Consider the following 12334-nt stretch of genomic DNA (forward strand, 5'->3'; position numbering starts at 1 on the left):
TGTCAGTGCCCATTAGACCTCCTGTATCCAAACAGTAAGTGCACCTCCATTCAGACACCACGAAAAGTATTTATAATGACATAGGAAGCCAATGCCTGTATAGGATCATATTTATTGATTGACTCCATTTACACATTCATAGAAGCAAAGCAGAGGCCCAAGGTAGGCAAAACGGTTAGCTCTTAGCCACCCAGACCAACCAATTCAAATCGTCCTTTAGTGCAGTGAAACATTCACTGATTGGCTACTAGGTTTATGAGTTGTACTGAATAAGCGCATATTTGTGCAAAAGAGAATGTGGGGGGGTCTTCTGGCTTCTCTGAAGTAATCTGAGCGGCCCATGTAGAGGAACAGAGACACTCCTCCAATCCAATGTCACTTGAAACAGCTACATTTAGTTCCTTGAAATCTAAGTGTCCTTTTAGATGTTCTCTTCCTCCTTGTTGGTGTTTGATGAGTTGATGGACAACTAGAGGAAGATATCGGTTTCCTCCTCTCTTCCCTTTAGGATATTCTCCTCTCACAGATATAGAGGTGCTTTGTAGAACAGTGGGCGTCATTCCAACCCTCTGCATTCCTCAACTGAGCGCAATCTTCCCCTCCTTTGAGACCGCGATTCGCATAGTCATCAGGTTGACCAGCTTCCCAGAACCTGCAGGGAACAAACAACGTTTGTTCAGGAAATCAACAACCTCCAGTCACGATGACGATTTTAAAAGTTTATTGAAAAGAGAAGAGTTCCAAAAATCAAAGAATTAGAAGGTAGAGTTAAAAACGTGGAAAGCCTATGTGTAGAGTTCTGGTCTTCTGATCAAAAACTGACTTTTTCCAGCAATTCTGACCTACTGCCATGTAGGACACTCTACAACATAAACAATTTACCTAATATATGATATAAATATTTTCACAAGCAGCATAAATTAGAAGAGACATTCATTTCTGTTATCTTGGAATGCCTTATCAACTTGAACAATCCCCAGACTTCCAAATGTCTCATAGGAGAACAAGTAGACTATGGGGTTTATTTACTAAAGCTGGAGAGTCCAAAATCAGGCTCCCTTCTGCATAGAAACCAATCAGCTTCCAGGTTTCATTGCCAAAGCTTCATTGAACAAGCAGAGGTTAGAAGCTGATTGGTTTCTATGCAGAAGGGAGTCTGATTTTGGACTCTCCAGCTTTAGTAAATAAATCCCTATCTGTCTCCACATTCCACAACTAGATATTCTGAGATTCCAGAGAACAAGAAGTTGTTCTTGTTGTAACCCTTCTAAACAGGTTCTAGGTTATGTAAATTTAGTTCTTAGCTCTCCTGTAATCAGTGGAACTGCATGTGATTGCTCTGGTTGTTGGATGTGGGTTTGGCTGCTTTGCCTTGTTTCTAGACAGTTCTGGAAAGTACTGGGCTGGGACAGTCAAATCTACAGCATGAATATTTATATGGTCCCAGTCAGTCCCTGGGGGAGGGTGTCCAGATGCTGGCTAGGAGTGAGCATAAATAGGCTGAGGCCTGGAGCAGAGGGGTTCTTGTCCAGGAGGAGATTCCCAAATCTATGAGTAAGAGCAAAACCCATTAAAATATCTCTTTGTTGCACCCACCAGAGACCCGGGTTATTTTCAGTTTAATCTATGAGTAAGAATTCTCTTACTTTGGAGTCAACTCATAGGAAGTGCCGTCCACCCAGTGCCAGCTATTGTCTATCTCTGTGAGGCCGATCCACCACATCTTCTTCTGAGAGAACGCACGTAGAAAACTCTTTAAGAAAGACAAAATACTGAACTGAATACAATGTAACAGATGGGAACATCAAGTTTTTATTTTATGTAAAGTTCAATTCTGTGGATCCAGCTACAAATATAGTGTCATGGGCCCTAGGCACCTTTATACCCATCCTCTCATTACTCTATATATCACCCCAACCCCATCCTACAAAACAACTGCCTTCCTATTGGTGCTGGAAGTGTGCACTACAATAACCATGTAATATTTTTCATAGAGGAGACCACTTTGGCCCTTAAAACATGTCCTCCATTTGAAGTACGATCGTCTACACTACAAGTAGGAGTATGATCTAAGGTTTGGCCGGAATTCAGTTCACCCCAAGCTCACATAACATCAGGTCACCTACCCAATCATCTGCATCCATGGAATTCCCCAGCCCTTGGCCAAAATAACAAAGGGGTGGGATGATTGTAAGAGGGGCTTTGCGGTTGGCTGAATTTGGTGCCAAAGCACAAGTTTCTACCCCTGTCTTCCTAGAGCACTGTCCCTTCCACTGAGATAAAACCCTCTTCCATGTTGTGTCCTACTCTTTTCCATAGGCCTCTACACTACATTCCCTCCCATTGACTTTTATATCCCCAAAGGATGGAATGTCCACACACAAAAGTAGTTTTGCCGCTCTTTACTGATGGTATTCAGGAAATGTCATAACAGACACTTGGCATTACATTACTGTGGATGATCCACAGTAGTCACAAGCATATGCAGTACTCATCAGCCATCTCCCTTACAGTCTCTCCTCTGCCCTCGGTCATTAGTACTCACAGGGTTGGCTCTCTCTATTAACCTACTTGGTAGGTACATCTCTCCTGGGATCCACCAGGAAAGCAGCCTCACACAAGGAACTCTTGGCCTGGTCTACAAGGCCTTTTGAAATATGGCCTAGACCCCACCTCCATAAGGGGCAGAAAAACTAACACTGGTTCTTCCTGAGTGCAGCCCCCTGCCCTGTCCAGGGCTTACTTATGTTGATTATGTTGCACCCTTTAGTGTGCTACTAGAGTAGTGTAGACACATTTATTGTGTATGACTCATGGTAACTGTGTGAGTGTGTGATTAGGTCAGGTTACTGCAGGTCAGGCTGGATGGCTTAACAAGTTGTGCCCCCACCTTGTTCTGGAGGACCATGGAAGCTTCCAGAAGCCAGTGGGCGGTACAGGTGGAGCCCTAATCTGCATGTTTATGGAAGTCTAATTAATCCCAAGTTTGGAGGTCCTGGTAGAGTGGTGAGGCCATAACTACTGGGCCTTTCCCATAACTATAAGAAAGTCAGGCTGACAGGGGAGTCAGATGCAAGATAGAGTGCTGAGGAAGTGTTCGGTGGCTTGGGAGGGCTCCCTTAGGGGGGCTGTCCTCCAGGCTGGGCTTAGGCTGTCTCAAGAGGATCCATTCCACATCATGGTATAAAACAGGATCAGTGCCTGAGAGCAGTCAGAGCAAGGAGGACAGAGTGAGTACATCAGCACACCCAGGGATTTACAAGGGGAGAGACAACCATATGTAGGAAGCTTTCAAAGGACAGCGCTGTTCTCAATCCTTTATCCTTGTCCTGGGAGATCTTCAGAGCAGCCAGGAGGGCTGGTAGTGTCTGCAGGCTGTGGAGCTGGGAGCATCTCTACAGGGGAGAGGAGATACTTCTACATGTAGTTGCAACAACCTAAGCTAACTTTCAGAGGGGGCTTAGAGTCCCTAGTCCATAGCAGACTGTTGTTACTGATCCTGTTTTTGTAAATAGGGAGGAAGCTGTCCCAGTGCATTGATTCAGTCAAGTTTGGCATCCCATAATCCCTATTACCCTACCCAAATTATTTCCCCTAATAAAAAGAACAAAAACCAAGCTCATGGACTGTTCACTGACCAGAGATGCAAGTGTGGAAAATTCATGTTGACTGGCTGAGCTTAGAGGGATCCAGAAACACAGCGGCCCTCAGTAGAGTAGCTCTACAGTTACATCCCCGTAGGTGTGGGGTGTTTAGCTCCCATGTCCCAAGTATGTCTGTGTCTCTCCCTACCTGACTTGTATATGGCTGCTGGCTCACCCCTGACATCACTGCAGGAGGGCTCTACCTACAAGGAGCCTAGCACCTGATGACACTCTGCTGTAACCAGACACTGCTCTGGTACAGAGCCACCTAGTGGCAAAGTAGTGAACAGATTGGGACTATGACATCGTCCAAATATGGCCATGTGTTGACCTTAGCCCCCATCCCTAATTACAGGGAATTTCTATGCTATCCTTCAAACACTTGTAGCCATTTTCAATATGTAAGAATATCCCATTCCCCAACCCAACCTTCTCATTTTTCCTCCGCTTGTTATGTGAGATACCAGTCCACACATGTTGTCTATGGATGTTTTCTGTAATGCTGCTTTTCCATTCCTCTACCTTTGTAAATTATGGGAAAATATTTTAAATAACCAGATTATAAGTATATGAAAATAACTTTATACACATCAATTATAACTCATCAAAAAATAAAATAAAAACAATAATCGGTCACCAAGCCCATCAAGTGTGCTTACCGTGGACCTGGCAGAAAGTTTACAGTTCTACATGAATACATTCGTTACATGTCACCATACACAGATACACCATAATTCTATCATCTGTAACTTAGATGTATTATTATTATTATTATACAGTATTTACAGATGTACTGTATTTATTTTCTATGATCCTCAACTCCAACTAGTGACCTCAATACCTCATTTACAAAAAAAAAAAGTGCATGATGGTCTCTAGATGGAGCTGACAATCACTGGAAAAAAAACATATTATGAACAATACTACTGTAAACTCTCTCAGTCAACAAACTATTCCTTATGCTGCTTTCATTAGTAATTAGATGGGAAGGTAGATTATATTTACACGTTTTCAACTTTTTATTTAACATTTCTTCAGTTACTTCCTGGTTTCTGGCCTAGGCCAAAATGATGTCATACATTCCAGGAGTTTTCATAGGAGGATGGTCTTTCTTAGCTAAGCACGCCCTACTGCCTGCCTGAGCTAAGGACAGGTGCAGGGGTGGACTGATAACTCATGGGGCCCCCGGGCAATAGGGGATCATGGGGCCCCTGTGTCCTTGCCCAAACTCAAAAAAGCCTATGAAAAAGGTACCAAGGGCATCTCATGGGGCCCCCTACTGACCCCGTGCCCTCGGGCAGTGCTGAGTTTCCAAATGGTCAGCCCGCCCCTGGGCAGGTGGATTCCAGGAAGAAAATGCTACATGAATCATCTGGCATTACTCAAGATGACCACGACTAGCAATACTAGGGGGGTTGTTTTTGAAAGTGATTTCTCAACAAAAATAAAACATAGAGACATGCATTATGGGGGAGTTTTCTTTGAATATTAAAAATAAATTAGAGTTTTTGGCTTGTGGTGCTCAAAATAGTTTAGTTTAGTTTTTTTTAAGACATCTGCACTGAGGATTTTTTTTATATACAGTCCAAATAGGAGACCAAATGTCCACCAAGCAAACCTTCCAAGAAAAATCCTATGCTATATGAACACTGAATGGTTGCTTAGATGACCAATGGTTGTGCCATCCAAAGTTCCAATAGGTGGTGAAGACACCAACACTCTTTATAGTGGCCGTTAGTCACATGTTCTGTGTTGTTGAGGATGTTTTGTAGCTTCTCCAAGGACCATCTTCATCCCTATTGAGTGTCAGGAAGATACTCCAACATTTCTATCCACACAGGTAGCTCCAACACCTTCATCCAGTCACCATGGGAAGGCAGATGTTGTCCAATGGGTATAATTATTGGGTGATGGGGCTCAGACAGTTATTTGGTCCCGTAATCCCATCAATTAGGACTGCGGGGAGCTTCCCGAACCATACTGCTAAATTTAGCATTTTTTAATCTCTAATACACACTTTTTGGAGCCTGTTTTGGGGTTTCTTTTGACCTCAATATTGGAAATGTAGGCGCATAGATCATGGTTAGAGACAATGGTCCTTGAATTATGTCAATAATATAGTCCAATACATGTACGTCATGCAAAGCCCATCCACTAAGGGCAAGATGAGAGCAGAAGCTGGCTCTGGATATACAGAGGCGAGAAAACACAGTGCCTCTAAGTGTAGACTTCTAGTAAGTTTGATAGTAAATAGGTTAGGCAACACATGTATAAATAAAGTATAACAGGCTCGTCATGTAACCAGGGGTGACTGATCCGCCATATTACACAGGTGAAATCTGGGGCAATCAGGTGTTTGTCTCCGGCGTGGACAAAGAAAGAGCTGGCTGTCACCTCTGCAGCTGGGAGAATGAAGGGTGACACTTACCGTGACTGCAAACGTAGGCTTCGTGATGTCACCAAGGAGTTTCAACACGTTTCTGAGCATGCGTGAAGTCTGTAACGAACAAGGGAGCTCCTTTCTCACATTATTGGTCAAGGTTTTAGGCGATCCTTATATGGACAACAGGAAAGACAACTGACCTTCTATTCAGATAAAGATCTATTATAAAGATCACCCACATATTATTTCCTCAGACCACTCACAAAAACATTAAGGGTGGATTTCACCTCCATTCCTCTATACAAGCTCAGCCCACTTCCTCTTCCATGAAAAACACTTTCTGTCCATCTGGATAACAGCAGACTGGGCTTGCGTAGAGGAATGGCGGTGATGTCCATCCTTTATGTTTTTGTGGGTGGTCCACAGTGTGTTCTAACCTTCGGCTCCCAGTGGCAGAGGTGTCAGCCAGCTTCCTCCATTCACACTGGAGACATACAGTGCCTTGAAAAAGTATTCATACCCCTTGAAATTTTCCACATTTTGTCATGTGTCATGGCTGATCAGTCAACCTGTCATGGCGGATCAGCCAACCCTATTTACATGACGAGCCTGTTATACTTTTTATACATACGAGTTGCCTAACCTATTTACTATTAACGTTTCCAGAAGTCTACACTTAGAGGCGCTGTGTTTTCTCTCCTCTCTTTTGACCTCAATTTTAGGTTCAGAAGTGCCTAATAGGTTCACTTGTAGGCAGGGCAAGTTGATTGAAACCCAAGATGGAGCAAAGGCACACAGAGACCAAGTAAAGTGGCATGTTATTATTTGGAAGTAACAAATAATGTGGAAGATATCAGCAAGGTGCTTACTCAACAATCCCAAACAATGTGGCATCAGATCCTTGATACTACAGGTGACTCAGCTACAACAGTTCTCAGCAACGTTGGCTGGACTTCATCAAAGTCCCATCACATGATCTGAAACTTTTATAATGCTTACATTACTAGAGCAGCAACAGAGTTATGGGGTGGCTCATAGGCAACAGAGTTATGGGGTGGCTCATAGACAACAGGGTTATGGGGTGGCTCATAGACAACAGGGTTATGGGGTGGCTCATAGACAACGGAGTTATGGGGTGGCTCATAGACAACAGACTTATAGGGTGGCTCATAGACAACAGAGTTATGGGGTGGCTCATAGACAACAGACTTATAGGGTGGCTCATAGACAACAGAGTTATGGGGTGGCTCATAGACAACAGACTTATAGGGTGGCTCATAGACAACAGAGTTATGGGGTGGCTCATAGACAACAGAGTTATGGGGTGGCTCATAGACAACAGAGTTATGGGGTGGCTCATAGACAACAGGGTTATGGGGTGGCTCATAGACAACAGGGTTATGGGGTGGCTCATAGACAACAGGGTTATGGGGTGGCTCATAGACAACAGACTTATAGGGTGGCTCATAGACAACAGACTTATAGGGTGGCTCATAGACAACAGAGTTAAGGGGTGGCTCATAGACAACAGAGTTAAGGGGTGGCTCATAGACAACAGAGTTATGGGGTGGCTCATAGACAACAGAGTTATGGGGTGGCTCATAGACAACAGAGTTATGGGGTGGCTCATAGACAACAGGGTTATGGGGTGGCTCATAGACAACAGGGTTATGGGGTGGCTCATAGACAACAGGGTTATGGGGTGGCTCATAGACAACAGACTTATAGGGTGGCTCATAGACAACAGAGTTAAGGGGTGGCTCATAGACAACAGACTTATAGGGTGGCTCATAGACAACAGAGTTATGGGGTGGCTCATAGACAACAGACTTATAGGGTGGCTCATAGACAACAGAGTTATGGGGTGGCTCATAGACAACAGAGTTATGGGGTGGCTCATAGACAACAGACTTATAGGGTGGCTCATAGACAACAGAGTTAAGGGGTGACTCATAGACAACAGACTTATAGGGTGGCTCATAGACAACAGAGTTATGGGGTGGCTCATAGACAACAGGGTTATGGGGTGGCTCATAGACAACTGAGTTATGGGGTGGCTCATAGACAACTGAGTTATGGGGTGGCTCATAGACAACTGAGTTATGGGGTGGCTCATAGACAATAGGGTTAAGGGGTGGCTCAAAAACAGGTCAGCAGTGCAAAGGCACTTAGTAGACTGATAGAAAGCTCATGGTCCCAACTCTCTACAGTGTCTCCAGATAGCACAGGCAGAGTGGTATCCATTTACATGAACCTCTCCCTGGTGCTAAATACACTGTCCCTAACCAGAGGAGATCCTGTCCCTACTCTACCCACTTGGCAAATGCACACCAACTGCAGTGGGACAGTGTTGTTTATTAGCTTTGCCCTCACTAAAGATGGCCGCAGAGGTCAACCAGTGTTGCAGTGTCCAATCGGGCAGATGCTCCTTTGAGGACACCTGCAAAAGCTTCAGAGGAACAAAGCTCCTCACAACCTCTATTCTCTCTGTACAGTAGCCAACTAAACAGTGCCACCTACAGAGGGGAGGATAAACTGCACTACATGCCAACCAATTGTACCTTCCAGAAGTTGGCTTGTCTCTGGTGACGGCTGATGAGGTTTATACAAGAAAGCCCTCTATGCACCTTAATTCAGCAGGACCTTCTTACCATCTCGTCAATTCCATTAACGACCACCAGGTGAGCCTGCTTGTCCTCACATTGTCTCTTGGAGGAATTCCATGGAAGCATATTTGAGGACCAGTAATAACAGCTACCCCCAAAGTTTATCCAACCTGTAGAACAGAGTTCACCAGATCCTGGGTGGGAAAGAAAAAAAAAAAGGGTGAGGAAGAAAAAGAGAAGGCTAGGAAATAAGAGAGGGTGAGGAAAAAAGAGGGAGAGAAAAAACTAGGGAAAAAAAGAGGGAACAAATACAATAAATTTGTATAACTGTTCATTCATTCACTCTGCGATGTGGCCACTAGGTGGAGTTGATGAACATACTTATTTTCTATGACACTCAGCACCATCTAGAGGCCATAGGGCAGTATTTTCCACATTTAAACATTCTGTCTGCAGAGAACGTAGCCAAAGAACATTCAATTTTACCCCATTTGCTCAAAACACATAAGTATAAATTTTTTTTTTAAATATATATATACCCCACGGAGTCATTATCATTTGTCCAGGCCACAATGGAAAACAGTGTTTGAATTCATTATAAAAATCTATAAAAATTATATTCTCTGACAAAAAAAGATGATTGACAAAAGCCAAGAGTCAAAGAGTAGCTCCCCAACTCATAGCAACCTGCTGTGTAAAGTATCAGCAGTGACATGACCCCATGCACCAATGACATAGGTGTTTTCACACTGCTAGTTCCTGATGTTTACTTGTTACATGCATGGTTCGGAAATGTTAGCTGTGTGCCCCATTGTTCTGGGCCACACAATGCAATTTCAGTCTCCTCTCCAATTAACAAAATGCCTAAAACTTACTTTTTCCTTTTTGGATATCTTCTGCCATTTTCTCCACAGATCCCAAAACCTTCTTGACATCTCTAGAAAGAGAACCTGTAATATAAAGTACATCAGCTCATCTTCAGTCAACTGCAGAGAAGAAGAGAGGACTCCTACTGACGTGTCCCTCACAGGGCAGCTATAGTTGCTGCTGGTCAATGGAGTTTATTTATTTGGGTTACACATATATCATTTATTTCATGATTTAAATTAAAAAAAAAAATCACTAAAACATGCTGGGATTCCCAAGTAGAAATGTGTATTCTTCATAATGACCCCAGTCTGTCCTAGATGTTTGACATTGGCCTTCCTCTGTCCTAGATACTTTACATTGGCCTTCCTCTGTCCTAAATACTTTACATTGGCCTTCCTCTGTCCTAAATACTTTACATTGGCCTTCCTCTGCCCTAAATACTTTACATTGGCCTTCCTCTGTCCTCAGTATTTTACATTGGCCTTCCTCTGTCCTAAATACTTTACATTGGCCTTCCTCTGTCCTCAGTATTTTACATTGGCCTTCCTCTGTCCTCAATGCTTTACATTGGCCATCCTCTGTCCTCAATGCTTTACATTGGCCTTCCTCTGTCCTCAATGCTTTACATTGGCCTTCCTCTGTCCTCAATTCTTTACATTGGCCTTCCTCTGTCCTCAATTCTTTACATTGGCCTTCCTCTGTCCTCAATGCTTTACATTGGCTTTCCTCTGTCCTATATGCTTGACACTGGCCTTACTTTGTCCTAGATACTTTATATTGGCCCTCCTCAGTCCTATATACTTTACATTGACCTTTCTCTGTCCTAGATACTTTACATTGGCCTTCCTCTGTCCTCAATGCTTTACATTGGCTTTCCTCTGTCCTATATGCTTGACACTGGCCTTCCTCTGTCCTGGATACTTTATATTGACCTTCCTCTGTCCTAGATACTTTACATTGACCTTCCTCTGTCCTAGATACTTTACATTGACCTTTCTCTGTCCTAGATACTTTATGTTGGCCTAGCTCTGTCCTAGATACTTTACATTGGCCTTCCTCTGTCCTACTGTATATGCTTGACACTGGCCTTCCTTTGTCCTAGATACTTTACATTGGCCTTCCTCTGTCCTAGATACATTACGTAGGCTTTCCTCTGTCCTAGATACTTTACATTGGCCTTCCTCTGTCCTCAATACTTTACATTGGCCTTCGTCTGCCCTAGATACTGTATACTGGCCTTCCTCTGTCCTAGATACTTTATGTGACGGGAGTGACTTTTGGGGGTGGGGGGACCTCTGTATCATCTTCCCAAATTCCCATTATGTTTAAGGCACCCTGTGCCTGTTAAGGGGTACAGGGTGTGTATGGGAATGTCTGAGTCTTGTGTATAGTGTGTGTTCCTTTGTCTAGGCCACATGGCTGTCCATTGTCTGTTTGCCATGTGCTACCCCCCATTGTGCTGTGTCTTCCTGTCCAGCCAACTATTATGGGATGTACTGTTTGTGTATTGGTGTGGGGGTTGGTCAATATCCTTTGCCATGTGTTTCATCCCATTGTTCTGTGTCTTGGGTTGGTTGGGGTGGTTCCCTGTAGCCCTTCCCACTGATAGGGCGGGCTGATGATGTATTTCCTGTTCCTGGTTGTGTTTCCCCACCCTCTGTATATATTCTGTGTTTTGTGTTAAAATAAAGAGTTGGCTTTCTGTCTTAAGAGCTGGGTGCTGTCTATTTCCTGAGGGATTTCAAGGGCGTGGTCCGTGGATGGTGTTCGGACAGGGGAAGTTGTCCTATAACGGAAAAACTCAGTGCGGTCTGGGTTCCGGTTCCGTTACATTGGTGGCAAGCGGTGGGATTGTGCTTCCAACTGTAAACACATCCAAACCATCACCAGGATCCAGAGCAGGAGAAGAGAGACAGATACCACCCGCAGCTATGGAAACAGAGGTCTTGTGGCGGATGCAGCAAGTGCTGGCTTATTTAGATGACCCGGTTTCTACATGGGACAAACTTGGATGGAGAAATACGTATGTCCAACAGCTGGATGAGGGTGTGGAAGATGGAGCAGTCGGCACATCCCAGGATGTATGGATCTAATGGATTTTTTGCTGGAGGATGTTATGGGTGATGAATCACCTGCAGTCTGGGACATCCAAACCAGCACCAGGATCCAAGGTTCAGATAGCAGGAGAGGAGAGATACAACCTGCAGCTATGGAAACAGAGGTCTTATAGCAGATGCAGCAAGTGCTGGCGCATTTAGACGATCCTGTTTCTACATGGGGTGAGCTTGGATGGAGGGACGCGTCTGTCCAACAACTGGATGAGGGTATGGAAGATGGAGAAGTTGGCTCATCCCTCCAAGTACAGATCCCAGAATGCATGGATCTAATTGATTTTTCAATGGAGAACGTTGTGGGTGATGAGTCACCTGCCAAAGTGCTGGCACTGGACTCAAGGGCCTCCAGCCCGTGCCCTGGACATTTAGCCATTCCAGAGACTGGGGATTGTACTGACTTTTTTACTGATGAGGAACCAGCCGGGGAGCTGCCAGCTGAAGCGCTGACAACCGGACAGAGGATCCAGGACCTCTGCCCCACACCTGTAATAGTTTCAGAGGCCCAGGGTGAGAAGGGAGAGGAGGTTGTTGTACTCCCTCCCCCACAGTCAGCCAAAGTGGAGGAGACTCTTTTCCCTCCCAAGCCAGGATCTGTGCACCAGGGGGACAGTGACAGAGGAATGCCATCCCAGCAGCAGATCCACAGTCTGGGAGTGGAGGAAGGCAGCCTCCCTCCCCCACGGTTAGCCGGAGCAGATGTAGGGTCCCCAGCAGAAG

The 12334-nt window shown here is 44.6% G+C and overlaps 1 protein-coding gene across 1 annotated transcript in view; it reads right to left on the minus strand.

Annotated features, from left to right (window-relative positions):
- Positions 1–220: 220 nt before the first annotated feature.
- LOC149435681 (uncharacterized) overlaps positions 221–12334 on the minus strand; it is a 49060-nt gene continuing 36946 nt past the window's right edge. The window contains exons 18-21 of the mRNA XM_089662489.1: positions 9509–9583; positions 8679–8827; positions 1647–1753; positions 221–652 (exon numbers count right to left, since the gene is read on the minus strand). Coding sequence (XP_089518615.1) covers positions 505–652; positions 1647–1753; positions 8679–8827; positions 9509–9583 — 479 coding nt within the window. The 3' untranslated portion in view covers positions 221–504. The remainder of the gene's footprint in view (positions 653–1646; positions 1754–8678; positions 8828–9508; positions 9584–12334) is intronic.

This window comes from Staurois parvus, unplaced genomic scaffold (assembly GCF_062004578.1).
Source record: "Staurois parvus isolate SC_StPar_1 unplaced genomic scaffold, SC_StPar_1.0 ptg001482l, whole genome shotgun sequence".
Classification (NCBI taxonomy): Eukaryota; Metazoa; Chordata; class Amphibia; order Anura; family Ranidae; genus Staurois; species Staurois parvus.